We start from the raw sequence: 16,472 nt of genomic DNA on the forward strand, positions 1-16,472 counted from the left end.
CCTCAGTCAGACAATCCTCAGTGCAGTCCTCCACCGCAAAAAGTCCCTCCAGCAGTACAAAAAATCGCAACAAATGACTTGATATTCCCGCTGTTGCCATCGAAATGTCTCGGTACTATCGTTATTGCTGTACCTCCGTAATCGTGATTGCCCTTGTGATAGAATCTCAGACAGTTTCAGTGCGGCCTGACGCGAATGACGATGAACCCATGAAACCGTCTCCCGTCGACGGGAATCAACAGGCGGTCAATGAAAATTCAAAGATAATACTGGACCGGAGCGTCGCCGATAGCGCAAACACTAGTAAAAATAAACGGGAGGATAACGATGGCGATAAGAGTGATGTGAAATTCGGGAACAGCGTCGATCAGAGGGAGAAGGAGATACGGAAGTTCTCGGGGGCTTATGGTGATATCAATAAATTGTAATGGGGGATGAGGATAATTAACGATTTTTATGTATTATTATATATTTTTCAATTTTTTTTTTCATTTCATATTACGAAATCTATAAAAAACTAGATTTTTTTTTTTGGGAAGTCTTGAGAGACTTTTTTTTTCATTTTGCATTACAAAATCTCAAATAACAAATTTGAATTTTTTTTGGAAATTGTTGAGAGAAGAATTCCCAACAAAATGAATTAATTCGTCAATATGAATTGGAATAAAGATAAATGTGGTATTATTATACATTTTTTATTTATTTTTATTTCCCATTACGAAATCTAAAAAAAAATAGAATTTTTTTTTGAGAAGTCTTGAGAGACTTTTTTTTTCATTTTGCAATACAAAATCTCAAATAAAAGATTTGAATTTTTTTTTGGAAATTGTTGAGAGAAGAATTCCCAACAAAATGAATTAATTCGTTAATATGAATTGGAATAAAAATAAATATTGTATTATTATAATTTTTTTGTTATTTTTTTTTCATTTCACATTATAAAATCTAAAAAAAAATGACAGACATTTTTTTTTCATTTTGCATTACAAAATCTCCCAAAAAACTTGAATTTTTGTTGGGAAGTCTTGAGAGAATTCACGACAGAATTAGTGAATTTGTCAGTACGAATTGAATTTAAAAAAAATGTTATTTCGATTATTTTTTGAAGACTTTTAATCAATATGTCTTGTTGTTCACAGTTGTTTCGTCAACTTCTCGGAGGCTTATGTGGTAGGGGAGGTTGGGGTAAAACGGACACTTTTAACTTTTTTTAAACTGTTATTAAGGGGTTGAAATGTTGATAAAATTTTATAATTTTTTTTTTCAATATAAAGAACAATTCTTTCCCTTTGTGGCGAGCCTAAACTGAGCTCAATTGATAAATTTGTTTCTGAGTTATGAATAATTTTAAAGAAGTCTAAAGTGTCCATTTTACCCCACCCTCCCCTATAGCTAAATTACAATAACGAATTTTACGATTTTTATATACTTTTTTTCATTTCGCATTAAAAAATCGAAAAAAACTTGATTTTTTTTGGAAATTGTTGAGAGAAGAATTCCCAACAAAATGAGTTTTTGTCAATATGAATTGAGATGAAAATAAATATTGTTTATAATGTTTGTTATAAATATTGTTTATAATATAAAATTAATTATAAATATTGAAATATGTCGTTAATATGTATTGTTGTTTATATTTGTTTCCGTCAAGTCCGCACTGCTGTGGAGCTAGATTCGAAGTGTCCGGTCGTCCATCCGAATCCGGTCAGCAAATCCCACCGAGGCCATCCGACAGTGATCGCTACCCAAGTCGCTTCGGAAATCGACCGGACGATCGGTAAGTTGTGTGTAATTAATCTCGTTCATCAGAGGATTAATGAATGGTTAAGGTACGGTTGGCAGAGCACACCTGGACGACCCACTGGGGCCTCGACGCCCGGCGGAAGTCTCTACGGCAGCCAAGGAAGTCCACCCAACAGGTTATTACTGATATTTAATGTAACAGTGGAGTGATAACGGGATAAGCCCATTTTTCTCCAGAGAATTTGAGACTTTCAAAATTGTTATTGATGTCGCGATTCCCATGCGATTATACACACACCCGTCGGGAAATATTTCTAATGGCCTGGTGACGTAATCTACTATTCCCTAATTTATCAAAGACCATTACTCAAATTTTTGTTCTCTTCATTTTCCTACTTTGACGTGTAAACATCTCAGCCCTCGTTATCGAAATTTTGTGGTAGAGTAATCCCCGGTAAATATCATGTTACGAAAAACCCAACGGAAGTTGCGCAGTCGACTACTGCGCATGGCGGGAATACGATGCGCACAGTCATGTGTACATGTACTACGGATACACTCTCGAGTAAAGGTGCTCTCGCTGTCGCTACAATGCCCCAAAGTTAATTGAAATATCTCGAAAACTATTGAGAACTCATCGAGACATCCAGTGTGACAAATGCAAGAAATTTCATACCAAATAAAATGGTTTTCAACTCACATCTCTACGAATCGCAGTTCTCAGGATGTGGACGTTTGTAGATAGGAGCGCCCCACGGTGCACGCGCTCTCTCAGAAACTAAAGGTCTTAAGCTACTTAATTAAACAGATGATAACATCTCGAAAATCATAAGTCGTAGATACATGAGTAAAAAACCATTTTATTCATCATAAAAACCTCAATAATTACACACCAGCATCATTTTCATATTTTGATATTTTGATGTGTAAACATCTCAGCCCTCGTTATCAAAATTTTGTGGTAGAGTAATCCCCGGTAAATATCATGTTACGAAAAACCCAACGGAAGTTGCGCAGTCGACTACTGCGCATGGCGGGAATACGATGCGCACAGTCATGTGTACATGTACTACGGATACACTCTCGAGTAAAGGCGCTCTCGCTGTCGCTACAATGCCCCAATGTCAATTGAAATATCTCGAAAATGATTGAGAAGTCATCGAGACATCCAGTGTGACAAATGCAGGGAATTTCATAACAAAGAAAATGGTTTTCCATTCACATCTCTACGATTTGTAGTTCTCAGGGTGCGAACGCGCGCTCACAGAAACTGAAGGTCTTAAGCTACTTAATTAAACAAATGAGTAAAAAACCATTTGTTTACCACAAAAATCCCTTAAATTCCTGACGATGTAGGTCTTGATGATTTTAAATGTTCAAAGCGATTATTCGTGCTTCATTTTTAAATCTCAGTTATTAATTTATTAAAATGTCTCTATTTTTTGAACAATGACTTCTTCGAATGATCGAAAAATAATGTTTTATGGAAAATTGAAGGTATGGCTGGCGTCCACCCTACGGCTCCGGTTCAGACTCGGATTATGGGAGACCCCCGGGTAGCCGACCACCATCCAACCGACCGGGATACAACTACGGAGACAGTGGGGCCTACGGCAGCAGTGGATTTGAAACGAGTCGCCCAGGAGTTCACTTCGTCTCGGGATCGCGACCTGGAAGTGGTTACGGAATTCATGGAACCATAGGCGAACAGGATGAGTTCCCCGGGGATGCCGGGGCAGCGGATGCTCCACCGCCCATGCCGCCCAACATTCACACGCAGAAAGTTAGTCATTTGGCTTTTTATTCATTCAATTGAAGCAAAATTAGTGAATTTTAATTTAGTTTTCCCCAAATCTTTCGGAAATTCTCGGGGAATTTGTTTTATAACTGATGACATTCATAACAAAAATTTATTTTATCGCTTTTGTTTTAATTCGATCAATTTTTAATTGATTAATTTCCACCAAAATGCAAAAAATTGACTTTCCAGTAATAAAATTTCAATTGACGATCAGTTTTTGCTGAATATCTCGAGAGTAAAGTGAGATGACGAAATTATCATGGGAATCTTTTTTATAGCTGAGAAAATTTCCAACAAAAAATATTTTCTGACATTTTTCTCTAGAACCACTTGCTGTCGAGATAAATCACTTTGAAGCAAAATGCGAAAAATTGAATTGTTATTTATCAAATTTTATTCAACCACCGATGTCTGCAGAATATCTTGGAACTGAAGAGAGATTAGTGAAATTCTCGCTAATTATATTCTGCATTTTTAGAGAAATTTAGCGAAAAATGTCGTAACTTCACTATTAAAAAATCCTCAATCGAATTCCAATCAATAAAATCCTTGATTATCCCATCAGGCAGTTGCACTGAAGGCTCTGGCAGGAGTTGCACTCCTCGGTGCAGCGGCAGCCCTCGCTGCCAACCCCGTTCTCCTGCCAGTGGGAATTCTCGCTGGTCGAAGAAGACGAGCAGTCGAGGGCACATTTCCCTCTGACGATCTGCAATTCCTGAATGGATTCCTCAAGGATCACGTCCCTGGGATCGACGGAGAAGCCACCAGTGAGGCGTTCTGGAAGGAGCCCAAGTGCATCGCTCGACTGACTTGCGAACTTCAACAGCACTACCTCAGGACCATGAAAAATGATGCATCATTGGTGCAGAAGGCGCACATCCTGAAACGACGACTCGAAGAGCAGATGCAACAGCTGTGAGTATTCCCTATTTTTCATGCAGTCGTCTCGAGATATTTAAAGAAAAATTGCCCCGTGTGATTTTTTGCTGAAGTTGCAGGGAAATTTCAAAGAATTTTGTGATTGAAAATTGAAAGACTTTAGGAAAATTTAGGGGAATATGTTCTTCAATTTTTTATCTTAAGTTTAATCTTCAAAAATTGGGAATTTTATTAGATTTTTAGTGAAAGTTTAATATTTTATGCCATGAAATTAAGTTAATCTGAATGAATAAGATTTGAAAGAATTTTGTTATTGAATATTCAGAATTTTATGGAAATATCAGCGGAAACTGTTGATTTTAGTTAATTTATTCGATGAAAATTGAAAGAAATCAGTAAAATTCAGGTAAATATATTCTTGAATTTTTAATTGATGGAAAGTGTGGAATTTTAATGTTCAAAATTTGTGAATTTTATTAAATTTTTAATGACATTTGAATATTTTATGCCATGAAATTAAATTAAATTGAATGAATGAGATTTTCAAGAATTTTGTCATTGAAAATGCACCATTTTATGGAAATATCGGAATTTCATTAAATTTTTAGTGAAATTTCGATATTTTTCAACATGAAATGCAACAAAATTAATTTTCTCAACAATTTTTTATAATTGTAGAAATTAGAAAAAGAGAAAACAATTAATTAGTTAAATTTTTTCCAGCATAAAAAGTGAAATTTTCAGTGTAGAAGGTATCAGCCGCAGCCTCCAGCACCTTCTAAAAATCCCCAGCAACAATAATCCCACTGAGAACAGCTGTAATATTCTCAACTGTAATTTATATGTACCATAATCAAAATATCAATAACCTATCGAAATGTATCATAAACGAAATGATGAGAATCATCATCATCATAACTAGACAAAAATGCGTATGAAAAAAAACATAAAATTTATGATTATAATCCATGAGAGAATGTTTATTTCGAATATCGATTAATACCTATCGGCGGAGTTCAATCAATTTCAATTTCCTATTCAATTTTGTCGTCCCCCTTTCTTCGTATTTAACAAATTTCCTCATATTTAACAATTCCTGCAGAGTTAGTGAGATTATCGAAAAGAAGGTATGTCAATTGGCATTATTTAATGAGTGAAACGCTCATAATAATTATTAATAAGTAGCAATATATAATAGATTTTGAATACAAAGTTTTTTTTTCATGTTAAACGGGCTAGGTGAGTTTCTTGGCTTTCTGGTAGAGAGTATCCACGACTTTTCCCATACTGTGTATTGTGTCTAGGGCAATCTCATAGGTTTTGTCACGTGGGGTGTCCTCGAAGACGATTAGGACACCCTCGCCTTGGTCGAGGACCCCCAGGAGCTTTTTGTCGAGAATCATTTGGGAGAGTTTCTTTTCAACTTGAGCAAGTGGCAAGGCTATGCACGATGCTATGTGGGCAACCTATAAATAATCAAAAGAATTAGCTAGTGATTGATTCAATGGATTTTTTATTTTTTTCTGTTTTGGCTGAGATGAAAAAATAAAACAATTGTGAATTTTCCGAATTTTTCACTATTTTTTTCAGATTTTTTGGGCCATTTATTCAGAATTTAATGAGAGAGACTATTTAAAATGGATTCTTAGAATAAAAAATGGGATTTAGAATGAGAATTGAACTTGAATTTATTCCCTTCATCATCAAAATTTAATGAGATAAACTATTTAAAATGGGTTTTCAGAATAAAAAATGGCGTTTAGAATGAGAATTGAAATTTAATTTCTTCTCTTCAATATCGAAATTGATAGATAGTTTATTTGCAGACAAAAACGAAAAAAAAAGTTGATTTTAATTGAATTTGCAAATTACATTCCTTCAATTTTGAAAATTAAAATTGAATTCTCACCGTAAAAAATCAAGTTAAAAACAAAAATTGAATTTCTTCTCTTCAGTTTGAAAAACAAAATAGATAAAAAACTTTCAAATAATTATTTTTCACAATTATCGTAAATGAGTGGGATTCAATGCTAATTATCGTACCTGTACACGAGAATAGGGCTCGACCAATCTGCACAGATTTTGTTCAAGCATTGTATCGTAAAGTGATCCAAGATGAGCCCTAACAATAACATCCTCCTCGAGTTCCTGACGATAATTCTTAACAGCACACTGAAAATCAGCGAGTGATCGTTTGTGACTGGCTTCGGCGACAGCTTTCATAGCATCCAAATCACGGCCGGCGTATTTAACCGCCAGTTTACCAGACATTATTGCCTGCACATCCTCGGGGGTGCGAAGCATTATCTTCGATAGTAACATGTATTTGAGAGCTGTCAATGCCTTTGGACTGTCGACACTGTCATATCTGGAAATTAATGCCAATAGGTGAATCATGAATTGATGGCCCTCTAGACTTATTTTTCACATATCAATAATTAATACTATTATTATTATTTATAATGTGAATGTTAATAATTAACTAAGATAATTTCAAAGACAAAAACCATTGGTAATCAATTCAGAAAATTTTTCTTAAGAAGAATTTTAATGAAGACTTTTCAAAAAATGATTTGAAAAAATCTACTTAATAACAGATTAATTGTTAGAATATCAAAATTTTGTAATTTAAAATGTTTCAAAGGGGCGACAAAACATTGATTCAAATTAAATCTTTCGAAATATATTTCTGGAAAATACTTTCAGCTTCAAAATATAAATTAAATTCATGAAATGAAAAAAAATGGGAAATGAGGATTTATAAAAAATGAATTCAGTAGCGAAGTGGTAAAAAGAGTCAATTTTGACTATTGACCAGTTTTCAATCTATATTTCGGAATCTAAGGGAGATAGCAAAATTTTTGTTATAACCTTTTTTATGGAGCCGATTGAGTGCTACAACAAATGTGATTACAAAAATTTCGCCATCTCCCTTAGATTTGGAGATATTCCTTAAAAACTCATCTGGGAGATAAGTCGACTTATCTCCGTTTACCACTTCACTACTGAATTGACAATGAGCAAAATGTTAAATGAATTTATGAAAATAAATGGACAATAAAATGTTAAATTACCCTTCAAATGCCTCATAAAAGTACGAATAAGCAGTCTTGAAATCTCGTTCATCAGCAGCATGAAGAATCCCAGACTGCAGATCAAGAGCGGCTTGCATCTTGGGAGGGCAATAAATAGCATTGGCAGTTGTTCTTGCACTGGTCAGCGCAGCCCTGGCCTTGGCTAGATTACTCAATGCATGATAAGTCTTGGACTCCAGCAACTGCACTTCGACGAGCAGCTGTTTGTCGTCCAGCTTCTTCAGCTCTTTGAGGAGGGCTGAGCCCAGTTGAAGGGCTTCACTGAACATTCCAGTGTCGAAATAAAGGGCTATCAATCTAGTCTCCAGAGATTGTCGGAGAAATGTTCTACGCTCCTCTTTAGCCCATTCTATGCATTCTTTGCAGAGTTGCACCTGCATTGGAAAACAAAATAAATTCATTTCGCCCATAAATTTTTCAAAATTCCTCATTTTTTTATTTTTTTGTCAACGATTTTCTGTAAAATTGATGACGAATGGGAGATATTTGTATTAAAAAACATCACATCAGCATTTAAAAAAAACAAATCCATTTCGCCCATAAATTCTTAAAAATTCCTGATCTTTTATTTTTTTCGATCAATTTTTTTATTTGTAAAATTCATGACAAATGAGAGATATTTCTATTAAAAACCATCCCCACATCTCAAAAATAAGTTTTCAGTAACAACGTTCTACATTCTCTACAGCATTACACCTGCATTTAAAAAAAACATTACCCCCATAAATTGAAAAAAAATCATGATCTCTTTCATTTATTTAGTCAATCAGTTTCTGCAAAATTCATGCCGAAGTGGATTTATTTCTATTGGAAAACATCTATCAAAAACGAAGCCATTTCACCCATAAATTCTCAAAAATTCCTGCTCTTCAATTTTGTTGATCAATTTTTTTTGTAAAATTCATGACAAATGAGATATTTCAATTGAAAACCATCACAAAAATGTTCTACATTCTCTGCAGAAGTACACCTCCATAAAAAAAAATCCATTCCCCCCACAATTTTTCCCAAATCCACGATCTCTCATTTTTTCAATTACTTTCCCCAAAATTCAGGACCAATCCGCCCCAATCCCCCCAATTCCATCCTCACCCCTGCCCCCAAGTTCAATCCCCAAAAACCGAGAACATTGTGGTTATGTTATGCCTGAGCCCCAACTGCTGCGTCATGAAGCTCGACTGACGATCCCAGAGCGAGTAAAGCCCCAAAAGCCACTCACCTCGATGCCAATGCCAGCCTCGAGATCCAGGAAGAAGTCGACCAGAGACCGCACCAGCTTGGCAGCCTTGGCCTTGCTGATGTGACTCAAGAATGGCCTAGTGGCTTTGATAAGATCAGCGAGCTCCTTGGCCTTTCCCTCCTTCTTGTAGAGCTCTCCCAGCTGGAGAATGCCCTGCTCCTTGATGCGAATGCTCTCCTCGTCCTCCTCGTCGAGGCCAATGCTGGGATTCGAGACAATTTCATTGAGGAGAGTTATCCCTTCACTGCGATTGGTTATACACGCTGCCTGGGCACGCTCGAACAACATCGCACCAGCCATTTTACTACTCTTACTCCGGAGTTCTTCGAGGTATTGTAGCTCTTCAAACACTAGAACGATTCGTTTTTATTTTTTTAGAGGACTTCAGGGGCTTTTGGGGGTTTTTTAAAGTGTTGATAACCACTGATAGCCGGCGACTAGTCCTCCGTCGACGGGGCACTCTCGGGGGGTTGTGGGTGTCACTGGGGATTTTTGGGGCTCCTGGAGACCGAGGGATCACTGGGCTCGAGAGTCTTCAGGGGCGGTGGGAACACTGCGGGCTGAATGAATCGTCGCTATGCTCTTACCGTTTCAGGTCAACGCTTAGAGGCTTTCATCAATCAGTCACCATCGTCTAGGCTTCGACTGGGTATGAAAGCGTTCAGGCAAAACTCGTGTCATGGCGCTACGGGAGTCAAACGAGAGACTGGTGACATGTGTGGGGTGAAGTTGCTGCTGGAGACAACTTCGGGATGTGAGTTTTTGAATTTTCATGTTACACAAGTCGCATTTTTGCAATTGTAGGGGGGATTTGGATTATTATTGGGGTGGTTTTGTGCCTTCAAAAAAATAATTTTGTTGGGGCTTCTTATGTGGATTTTTTGCGGCGGTTTGGTGCGGGTCGTGAAATAAGAACTCGTGGTTGTGGAATAAAGAATCGGACTGAACATTTTGGTCGGGAATACGAGGGTTTATACCTTTTATTGTGCAAGCTTCGAGAATTGTTCAGAAATTTCGTGAGGAACAAGGATAGGATGATATTTGTCTCGATTATGACAATATAAAATATTCGAGACGCGTTAATCGAAATTCGACATAATAATTCGTTTGTGGCTCGCGCCACATTTTTTATCGTTCAAAAGCTCTAAAAAAATTGGTTTTTCAAATTTTATTACGCTACATTAATTTTTTAGTTTAGAATATAAGAAAGATGGAATTCCACTGATTTTTCCGATAAAATAAGGCGCAGTAAAGTTGCAAAATTCTATTTTAGAATTGACATGACTATTCGAATTTTTTATTGAATTCGATAAAGAATTCCATTGAACTTTCTATTAGTTTTTGGGCAACTCCAATGAAAAATCTATTGAAGATATAATAAAATAATTATTATTCCATTGGATTACACATTTTTTAAATAGAAATGTTCAATAGAAAATATTCTATAGAAAAATCAATGGAATGCAATTTTTCTATGTAACTGGTTTTATTGAGATATTTTCTACAGAAATGCCTGCCAAAAATATTCTTTCTCCCAAGTGTAATGCATCCAGTAATGCGATAACAATTCGTCAATTCGCAATCTTTCATATTTTATTGTACTCATATTTTACTATTTTTCATATTTTATCTTTTTTCCATTCTCATATAGCCGATTCGGCTTTTTATGGTCGATCCCATCATGGGCCGACCTCCTCCCTCGCCCCGTCGCATTGTACCTCAGGATCTGTACTCCATGAACAGACTTTCAGTTAAAAGCCTTTCATCTATTAAATGCAAGCCAATTAATTAAGAGTGCGTGTTTCAAAAGATTTTGGGACCAAATTCCTATTCTCAAAAGAACATGCACTTAAAGTCGATAACTATCGATATCTCGCTCGTCTCACGCTTAATCTCATTGGTTCCAGTCGTCTGAGGCGGCAAATTTAATTCACGATTAATTCAATTTCGAGATTTTCAGTTATGATTGTTACAATTACAGTGCGCTGTAGCGTGTGTCCGGTCTCGTAAATAATAAAAAGAAATATAAAAAGGAGTGACACCTCTGTGGCCTAGAACGAAGATAAAAGAATAACGAGAAAGAAAGAGACGATCGTACATGAAGGTGGTTGAGAGGGAGGAAAAGAACAAATACACAACAATATTATAAAATACAAATTCCCTTATTAGACTCCAAAGTACGATTCCACCCTCTCATTTATTTCTCTACACCAAAAAATATTACAATTCGTTAAATAATTAATCCAACCAGCTTCACTGATTCTGAAACCCCAAATGAGGACCTCATATCGGTATCGGCAGTTCCTTCGCTGCCATCACCAGGATCTGATCAATGCTCAAACACCAGTTCTTGATATTCTTCGAAGTTTTACACCAGTACTCCCCATGATGTGGCTCCGCAGCGATGCACCTCTTCTTGACCTCCTCCTGCTGCTCCTCACTGCCATTTAACAACTCAAACTTATAAAAATACGCCCACGAGTCCCCCAGATCCGGATCAATCTTGACAGTCCTGTTGAACCAGTCCCGACACTTGCTGATCTTGTGTTCACACCAGAACAGCTTCGACACAGCAAGAAGAACATGGGGATCATGCTCGCATTTCTTGAGGGCATCAACGCTCTTGGTCTTCCTCTGAGGCCTGGGCTCCATGAAGAGCGCCTCGGCCCACAGTAGCCCTGAGTTGGGGCACTCCTGGAGGCCCTTCGCCATGAGAGTGTGCGCCATATCCCGCACGCCCCCTGGCATCATCTCGTTCCTCACAGCCTCGAGCCACAGCTCCGGATTCTTGGGATTCCTCAGCCGCGCCTTCTCCAAGACAGACCTGGCCTTCGTAATATGGCCATTCCTCCTCTCAAGATCAGCCAGCAGCCTCCACAGAGGAATGGCAGTGGGGCACTTCTTGATCCCCTGATTGTAAGTCTCAAGAGCCCTGTCGAGATGCCCCTGCTGCTCCTCAATCTGCCCCTTCATCATCCAGAGCTTCTCGAACCCATCGAACGTCTTCAGGGCCTCCTTCAGCAGGCTGATCGCCCCATCGAGATTATCCAGCGCCCACTCGAGCTTCGCACTCTTCATCATGACCCTCGGTGTCGGCGCGGAGGCCCTCGCCTTGGCCAGCAGCCTCCTGGCCCTCTCGTACTCGGAGTTCTCGCTCTCGAGCTTGACAGCGGCCAGCCAGATCTCCTCGGAATTGGGATTCGCCTGGAAAGCGAGGGAGAGAATGCCCCTGGCAGCTGGCACGTCGTTCGCCAGCCACTTGGACTTGGCCCCCATCAGCCAGAGGACCTCGCTCTTCGGGCAGTGGGCGACAGCCCTCTGCAGCAGCGTCTCCAGAGACTCCCTCGTCCCGTACGTCTTCTCGAAGTAAGCTGCCCTCAGCCAAATGGACTTCTTACTCGGAAAAGTCGCCAACGCATAAGCGTAGACAGCCCTCGCGCACTCGAGTGCCCCCTGCTGCGCGCAGGTCTCGGCGTCCTCCATCCACGTGTGTTTCCTGTCCTCCTCCTCCACCCCAAACCCGATGATCGCCTTGACGATCACCTGGCACGTGTGGATGGCCCCCGCCTTCTCCGTCTCCATTGCGTCCTTGAACCAGTGCTCCCGGTTGATCTCCACCCCGTTGGCGCTCAGCGAGGAGATCGCCCTGTCAATTATCTTCTCCACCATGTGCTTGTTGCCATTCGCCTCCTCGAGCTTGGCAGCTGTCGTCCAGATCTGCCTGTCCGTCGGGATGTTCTCCCTCGCCTTGTTCAGCACCTTCCTCGCGTTGTCGTAGGTCTCCAGCCTCGCCAGCGCCAGCCACAGGTCCACGCTCGTGGGGCAGCACTCAACAGCTCTGCTCAGCAGGATCTTTGCGTCCTCGGGCTCCTCAAGCTCGACTGCCGCCTTCCAGAGCCTCACCGAGTTCGGGATGTGCTCCAGGGCTTTCCGGTAGACCCGGCGCTTCGCTTTCGTCTCCACCTCCAGGTCCGCCGCCTTTATCCAGATCCTCACGGACGTCGGGATGTGCCGCACCGACTGGGCGATCACCGCCTTGGCTGTGTCGGGGGGCTGCAGCCTCGCCGCCTCCAGCCACAGGTCCTCCGACGTCGGGTTCACCTCGCAGCCCTTCATTATCAGGTTCCTGGCAGCCTGCACCTTCCCCGTGACCTCTTCTAGGCGGGCTGAGGCTATCCAGGCCGGCGGGTGGTTGGGGTTCGTCTCCCTGACGGACTTGAGGAGAAGTCTGGCCTTCTTTATGTCGTTTATGTCCCCTCCGTACGTCGGGATCATGCTCTGGAGGTCCGTCAGGTAGCCCTTGGGATCGACCACTGTCTGGCCTTCCACGGAGTCAGAGACTTGGTTCAGCTTGACGTTCATCAGGGTGTTCCTCGCCTGGCCGATCTTTCGGAGGTCCAGGTCGCCGGTCGGCGTCAGCATCCCCGGGGTCGCCACCCCCGGCATCATCGAGGCCAGGCCGCTCGACGGGTCGATGCTCGAGGTCGACTCGCCCCCCAGGTTCCTCGCCAGCACGGAGTCCGGGAGAGGCGTGAACTTCTCGGCTCGAGGGTTTCGTTGTTTTCGGTTCCTCGCGTCCCCCACCTCTGGGACGTTCTTCCACTCGTCCTCGCTGACGTTCACCAGCTCGCGCTTCAGGTCCGAGAACTGCTGCTGGATCTTCGGGCGCTCCTGGCGGTAGCGCTCGAGCTCCTCTCGGAGACGCTTCTCGCGGTATTCTTTTCGCTTTTCGTCCATCCGCTTGTCGATCGCCTCGTAGATCGCGTCCGCCTCCTCGTCGTCCTTGTCGTAGGGGTCCTTGCTGAAGAGGGAGCCACCGTAGCCCGAGAACTCGTCGTAGTTGGAGTCGTTCAGGTCCTCTTCTTCCTCTTCTTCTTCGTCTTTCTTCTTGGCGCGCTTTGTAGGCGGCGCGTGACGGTCGTCCGAGACGTCGTTGGCGTCGCGCGCCGGACCGATGTCCGAGCGGGTGGTGAAACCTGTCGCTCTGGGGGCGAGAACAGCGGAGGTGAGGCCAGGAGCAACGAACAAAATTGTTTTCATCACGCTGTGACGAAAAGTGAACTTTTTGGCACGCGGAGCGTGCCTAAAAGTCCAATTTCCACCACATTGTGATGAAAAATATTGGTCGTAACTCGAAATATACTATTATGGCACGCCGTGCAATAAGTCGAGTTTATCGCAGCGCGCTTCCAACTCGACTTCTGCACGGTGTGGCATAATAGTACATTAGAGTACAAGGGAACAAATTTCGTTTTCAATGTGTAGTTTACAGGCCGAGCCAAAGGCGAGGTCTGTACACACATTCGTTGAAAACGAAATTTATTACCGAGATATAATATTTTATGTCAAGTCGTTTCGTTCGAATGTGTGTACAGACCTCGCCTTCGGCTCGGCCTGTAAACTACACATTCGTTGAAAACGAAATTTATTACCGAGTGCTATATAATATTTTATGTCAAGTCGTGCAGAAGTCGAGTTTTGAGCAAGCTATGCGAAGCGCAGCGTGCGATAAACTCGACTTATTGCACGGCGCGACATAAAATAGTATAGACCACTCAGGCATAAACTTCGTTTTCGACGAATGTGAAGTTTACAGGCCGAACCGAAGGCGAGGTCTGTACACACATTCGTTGAAAACGAAATTTATTACCGAGTGCTATATAATATTTTATGTCAAGTCGTTTCGTTCGAATGTGTGTACAGACCTCGCCTTCGGCTCGGCCTGTAAACTACACATTCGTTGAAAACGAAATTTATTACCGAGTGCTATATAATATTTTATGTCAAGTCGTGCAGAAGTCGAGTTTTGAGCAAGCTATGCGAAGCGCAGCGTGCGATAAACTCGACTTATTGCACGGCGCGACATAAAATAGTATAGACCACTCAGGCATAAACTTCGTTTTCGACGAATGTGAAGTTTACAGGCCGAACCGAAGGCGAGGTCTGTATTCACATTCGTTGAAAACGAAATTTGTGCCCTTGCACTCTAATGTACTATTTTTCTTAGCTCAGTGTTTTTTACAAAAATAATCAGGAGAGGGTAGCGTAAAATGGACACTTTTGACTTTTTTTGAAATATTCATGACGTTTTGAATTGTTCATGAAACGGAATAGTTTTATTTTTCAACTGAAAAACAATGACTCGTCTTTGTGATGAGCTTAGACTGAGCTCAATTGATAAATCTGTTTTTGAGTTATGAATATTTTTAAAAAAGTCGAAAGTGTCCATTTTACCCCACGCTCCCCTATTTTTGTTTTTTAGGACACATTTATTTACAACAGTGTGAGGAGAGATTTATCGAGGCCTGATTGAGCTGATTTTCATGAATTTCTCTATTTTTTCGTTTTTTAAATGTTATATTTTTCTAGAAGACTCTCTTCCTCATTTCCATTACAAACCAAAGAAAAATGACCCTTGGCCCAGTGTTTCCTCCAAAAATAATTATTTTTCTTCTTTGAGGAGCATTTGTTTACAATCAGTCCAAACGTGAGTGCAACGTCTCGAAGCTGCAAGCAGTGTCCCCCAGCTCTCTCAATTAAAACCCTCCTCTAATAAACCCTTTCGAACATTCCAAGACGAACAACAAGTAACTCACCCTCTCCCAACACCAGCCACATATCCCAGTGGTGCTGGCACCCCCAGAAAGTGTTTTTTATTCCTCGTCGACAGTGACGACGATGGCACAGCCATTTTTCAACCATCCACACTGATCATCCACAATTCCACACCCACACAATCGCATTAAATTCACTGCTCGACACCTAGTGGCTCAAACTCCAACTCCGTCCCCTCAATTCCCTGGAAAGTTCGCTCTCCCGATAACAAGTAGCTAATTCCCCCTCTTTGTCCCTCATTTCCTCCTAAAAATATTGATTAAAATCAGTTGAAGTGGCGATTCATCAATTTTTCGAGATAACACTCTCCGATTGCCCTCAATTAATGTTGAACTATTGTTCACTATTTTCCCCCACTATTATGACTTTTTTAACCGTTTTACCCCTTCCCCCTCCCCTGTTCGCCGTCACTTGCAACCGAATCTCCAAAACCCACCAATAGGAATGGGCGATATTGAAGGAAATATCGAAGTCGCAACTATCGATATAATTTGAAAATATCGGGTCGAAGATATCGATATTCTGAAAAAAATATCGTTGAACTGATATAACGATATATTTTTTATCTGAAATATTTACCAATGACAAGACGAGAAAACCAACTCGAATGATCATGATGATCGGGAGCCCATGGGGGGAGTGAGGGAGTCGATGGGTCGATTGAGAGAGGGGGAAGGTCCTATGAAATTTGGCGAGCGATTTTGCTCGTTTTATGTCGACATAAAATCGTAAATTTCAACCAATGACAGTCCTAGATGCGGAATACTCAACTAGGATTGGTTGAAATTTATGATTTTATGTCGACATAAAATCGTAAATTTCAACCAATGACAGTCCTAGATGCGGAATACTCAACTAGGATTGGTTGAAATTTATGATTTTATGTCGACATAAAACGAGCAAAATCGCTCCCTAGAAATAACTAAAATCATGCGCTATTAAAAACAATATTTCTCTTTTTTCGTGGTAACATTTCATTTATTCTCTTCCGAATTTCTGCAAAATTCGAAACAAATTTGGACTTCGATATTGACGTTAAAATATATCGAATAACGATATATTAGTCGTTAAAAATATCGGTATATCGATATAGAATATC

General features: G+C 40.7%; 3 protein-coding genes across 3 annotated transcripts; 1 reads left to right on the forward strand and 2 right to left on the reverse strand.

Annotated features, from left to right (window-relative positions):
- The first annotated feature begins 104 nt into the window (after positions 1–104).
- Positions 105–5,390, forward strand: LOC107044758. The gene is given in 6 exon segments (XM_015266789.1): positions 105–424; positions 1,652–1,777; positions 1,830–1,964; positions 3,241–3,526; positions 4,110–4,459; positions 5,147–5,390. Coding segments are annotated over 6 exon segments (1,347 nt in total). The 3' UTR covers positions 5,277–5,390.
- On the reverse strand, positions 5,376–9,442 carry LOC107044767 (26S proteasome non-ATPase regulatory subunit 11). The gene is made up of 5 exons (XM_015266797.2): positions 9,346–9,442; positions 8,738–9,108; positions 7,498–7,892; positions 6,467–6,791; positions 5,376–5,889 (listed from the first exon to the last, which is right to left on the reverse strand). Exons 2-5 carry the CDS (start codon positions 9,056–9,058, stop codon positions 5,659–5,661), a joined length of 1,272 nt encoding a protein of 423 aa, XP_015122283.1. The 5' UTR covers positions 9,059–9,108; positions 9,346–9,442; the 3' UTR covers positions 5,376–5,658.
- Positions 9,443–10,853: 1,411 nt separating this feature from the next.
- LOC107044031 (pre-mRNA-processing factor 6) lies at positions 10,854–15,708 on the reverse strand. The gene is made up of 2 exons (XM_015265780.1): positions 15,355–15,708; positions 10,854–13,742 (listed from the first exon to the last, which is right to left on the reverse strand). The coding sequence occupies exons 1-2, from the start codon at positions 15,447–15,449 to the stop codon at positions 11,042–11,044; spliced, it is 2,796 nt and encodes a 931-aa protein (XP_015121266.1). The 5' UTR covers positions 15,450–15,708; the 3' UTR covers positions 10,854–11,041.
- Positions 15,709–16,472: the final 764 nt, after the last annotated feature.

This window comes from Diachasma alloeum, unplaced genomic scaffold (assembly GCF_001412515.2).
Source record: "Diachasma alloeum isolate Michigan unplaced genomic scaffold, Dall2.0 Dall_scaffold_00180, whole genome shotgun sequence".
Lineage (NCBI taxonomy): Eukaryota > Metazoa > Arthropoda > Insecta > Hymenoptera > Braconidae > Diachasma > Diachasma alloeum.

What these genes read in the sequence shown, in the direction of transcription:
- LOC107044031 (XM_015265780.1), bottom strand. Translation starts at nt 15,449, where the DNA reads ATGGCTGTGCCATCGTCGTCACTGTCGACGAGGAATAAAAAACACTTT. An exon ending in GTGGCTGGTGTTGGGAGAGG is followed by an intron (nt 13,743 to 15,354) that starts GTGAGTTACTTG and finishes TCTCGCCCCCAG; the next exon opens with AGCGACAGGTTTCACCACCC.
- LOC107044767 (XM_015266797.2), bottom strand. Translation starts at nt 9,058, where the DNA reads ATGGCTGGTGCGATGTTGTTCGAGCGTGCCCAGGCAGCGTGTATAACC. An exon ending in AGGCTGGCATTGGCATCGAG is followed by an intron (nt 7,893 to 8,737) that starts GTGAGTGGCTTT and finishes TTTCCAATGCAG; the next exon opens with GTGCAACTCTGCAAAGAATG. An exon ending in TTTTATGAGGCATTTGAAGG is followed by an intron (nt 6,792 to 7,497) that starts GTAATTTAACAT and finishes ATTAATTTCCAG; the next exon opens with ATATGACAGTGTCGACAGTC.